The sequence below is a fragment of the Pteropus vampyrus genome, unplaced genomic scaffold (genome assembly GCF_000151845.1).
Source record: "Pteropus vampyrus isolate Shadow unplaced genomic scaffold, Pvam_2.0 Scaffold90, whole genome shotgun sequence".
NCBI lineage: Eukaryota > Metazoa > Chordata > Mammalia > Chiroptera > Pteropodidae > Pteropus > Pteropus vampyrus.
In genome coordinates, this window is record NW_011888871.1 from 3,603,926 (window position 1) to 3,606,791 (window position 2,866).

At 45.0% G+C, this 2,866-nt stretch overlaps 1 protein-coding gene across 1 annotated transcript in view; it reads left to right on the forward strand.

Annotated features, from left to right (window-relative positions):
- The window catches only part of THOC3 (THO complex 3), an 11,613-nt gene extending 10,523 nt beyond the window's left edge, over window positions 1-1,090 (forward strand). The window contains exon 6 of the mRNA XM_011363861.2: window positions 506-1,090. Within this exon, the coding sequence (XP_011362163.1) occupies window positions 506-669 (164 nt within the window). The 3' untranslated portion in view covers window positions 670-1,090. The remainder of the gene's footprint in view (window positions 1-505) is intronic.
- The last annotated feature ends 1,776 nt before the right edge of the window (window positions 1,091-2,866 follow it).

Below are 2,866 nucleotides of genomic sequence, written 5' to 3' on the forward strand. Positions count from 1 at the left end.
CAGGGCATTGAGGATTAGTGGGTAGATCTGTGGCTTTAGAAACATACTTCATGTATTGACGTTTTTGCTTCCTTGAGGTGTGACTTACCTTTTAAGTCACCCGTTTCTTTGTAAAATTGGATTTAAAATCATTGCCTGTCTTGCTGGGTTGTCATTATACTTTATGGAAATAAATGTATGTGATATAGCCCATCTGATTCATAGGGGGTGCACAGTAGACATCAGCTGCTGTTTACTGTTTTTCCAGGGAGTCTAGAAGAGGGGTTCAAAGCATAGGCTCCTAAGTTAACTGGCCCAAATTGAGATCCTGCTCCGCTGCCTGTTGGCTTATAACGTCTCTGCGCTTCAGTGTTCTCTGTCGAAAGGGGGAGAGGGGTGGAGGGTGATCATTCCTGTCTCATGGGGCTCCTAAGTGGGTTAAAGGAGTTAATATAGCTAAGTACTTAATGAGTGTGTTCTCTTATTATTCATGTATTGATTCGTTTCTCTATATTGATTTTTATAGGAGACAAGCTATGGGAGGTGCAGTGTGAGTCCCCGACCTTCACTGTGGCTTGGCACCCCAAAAGGCCTCTGCTGGCATTTGCCTGTGATGACAAAGATGGCAAATATGACAGTAGTCGGGAAACAGGAACTGTGAAGCTGTTTGGGCTTCCTAATGACTCCTGATGGGAGGGCCTGACGGGGGCAGTGGGGATAGGGGGGTGGCTGGCTTCCTCTGTGCGATTAGCTCTGTCCGTTCTCTTGAATTGGTGGGCACCTACAGTATCTGTAAATTGGTATAAATTATAAGTCGTCTGTCAGATCGCGCTCCTGTTTGTTTTGTTAGCTGCTCCCATTCTAACCCCCACATGCGGGCTTTGCAGTGTGGGTGGTAACAGCAGCATGCCTCGGCCTCTGGGGACCTCCTGTCTTCCTGCCTGGGGTCCCTGGGGGGACGTCGTTGGGCTTGCCTCTGCTTGGACAGTACCTAGTTTGGAGGGGTGGGTGAAGACGGGTGAGTTGGAGTTGGAGATTTTTAATAATTAAAAAAGGAATATATGTCATTTTGAGACTGAGCATTTAATAAAACTGACTTTTATTATGAGACTGCAGGATTTTGAAATTATGGTATGTTCTTATAGGGAGATGTTGCAGTTTTGCATTTTTAAAAAATCTCAAATGGAATATAAAGGTAATTCTGTCATTTACTGTCCTAACACAAGAACTCTGAAATGCAGGGACAAGGTGCGAAGGGCGTTGGCAGTGGCAGTCCTTTAAATCATCGGTCGTTTACATGTATGTGTACGTTTACCTCGCCTCATTCTGCAAAGGATTTGTAGATAACACATTTACGATAAACACGGGAAAGTAGTAAAATATAAACAGCTACAAAATCAGGATGAGAAATACAAATTAGGATAGAAATTCAAGCCTGGGGAAATTAATATAGAAATGCGGAAGGAATAAGAACCTAATTAAATGACTGAACTAAAATATTGACTGTACTCCCCGGTGGCAGAGTGAAGAAGGGGACGAGTCGGCTGAGTCTTATTAAAAAGAAGAGCACGCGCCAGCAGAGCAGTGCTTTCCTTAGCCCTTCCCTCCGAAAGAATGGCCCACGCGGGGGCTCGTTCTTGTGAGCAGTGTCTTGATTTTTATTGTATTTTAATGTATTTCAGCATAAAAAAATAGGAATACACCTTACTAAGGGATGTTTGTAGAAAATTTTAGAAAAAGCAGGTAAGCAAAGAAGTCATTCCTAGCACCGAGAGATCAACCACCATTAGCATTTTAGTGTATATCCTTCTGGGAACTTTCCTGTGTTCATATTTACACATTAGAGCGTGTTTTTAGTAACCTCGAAGGGCAGACATGTCAAGTGTGACAGGATCAATCATGCAGGGGCTTGGCACCTCGCCGGCCAGTGTTGGGAGCAGTAAGTCTTAGGCATTTCGGTTACGGAACACTCCGTGTGTGTCTGTCTGGTGCTGTGATGAGCACTTTACGTCAGCCGTTACTCAGTTCCACCATATCCTTCTCACGTTGGGTATTATCTTCGTTTTCCTGCCTCAGAAAGTGTAACTCCGTGTTGCTTGTTAAGTGACAATGTTCAGATCTAGGTACTTTTTGTTGCAATGGCTATTCTGTTTCCGTTTGCTCTTCCCATTTTATAGATGAGTAAACCATGGCTCTGAGCAGTGGACTCTCGGCTCAGGTGAGTGTCCGATGAATTGAGCCCGGTTTTCAGGCCTAGTAGGATTTCCTCCAGCCCCCAGAACAGCCTTTGCCCCAACCTTTTTTGAGAAATGGGCTTTTCATTTGCAAACCAACATGCCACCTCCTAATGTCAGAAGCCCAGTGTTCATGTCACTGGGAGTTAACTTTGGTACATTGTTTCTTGTTTCTCAGTTACTTGTCATTCCCGTGGTTGTTGCCATGTTTATATACCCGCCTTAGCATTGGGACCAGATGCGAAAGGTTTTGGTATTTGACCCACCTCCTCCCATTCATGTGGACTTTTTCTCTGGATCTGTGCAAAATGGTGATTCATGCCACCTAAATGAGAGATTTGTTGCTTTCAGCTAGCGGATCACTTGTAGCAACAGGAAAACACGTCCATGAGGAGCTCCAGCTTGTGGCGGCATTCGCTGACTCAGGGTCTGGCTGACGTCTCTGTGTTTTGGCTTCAGAGTCCTGGAGAAATGACACGAGTTGTCCCAGACCTGGGACCCTGTGGTCTGAGCGAGTTTTCTAGTTCAGAGCAGGAAGGATGCCATTTAGAATCACACGTGGCTATTTACTATTGGGTAAGTCTAGGCATGTCATACAGTCACAGCCCCAAACACTAGTGAGACAGAAGTGGGCGGTGAGGCCAGCTCTGATC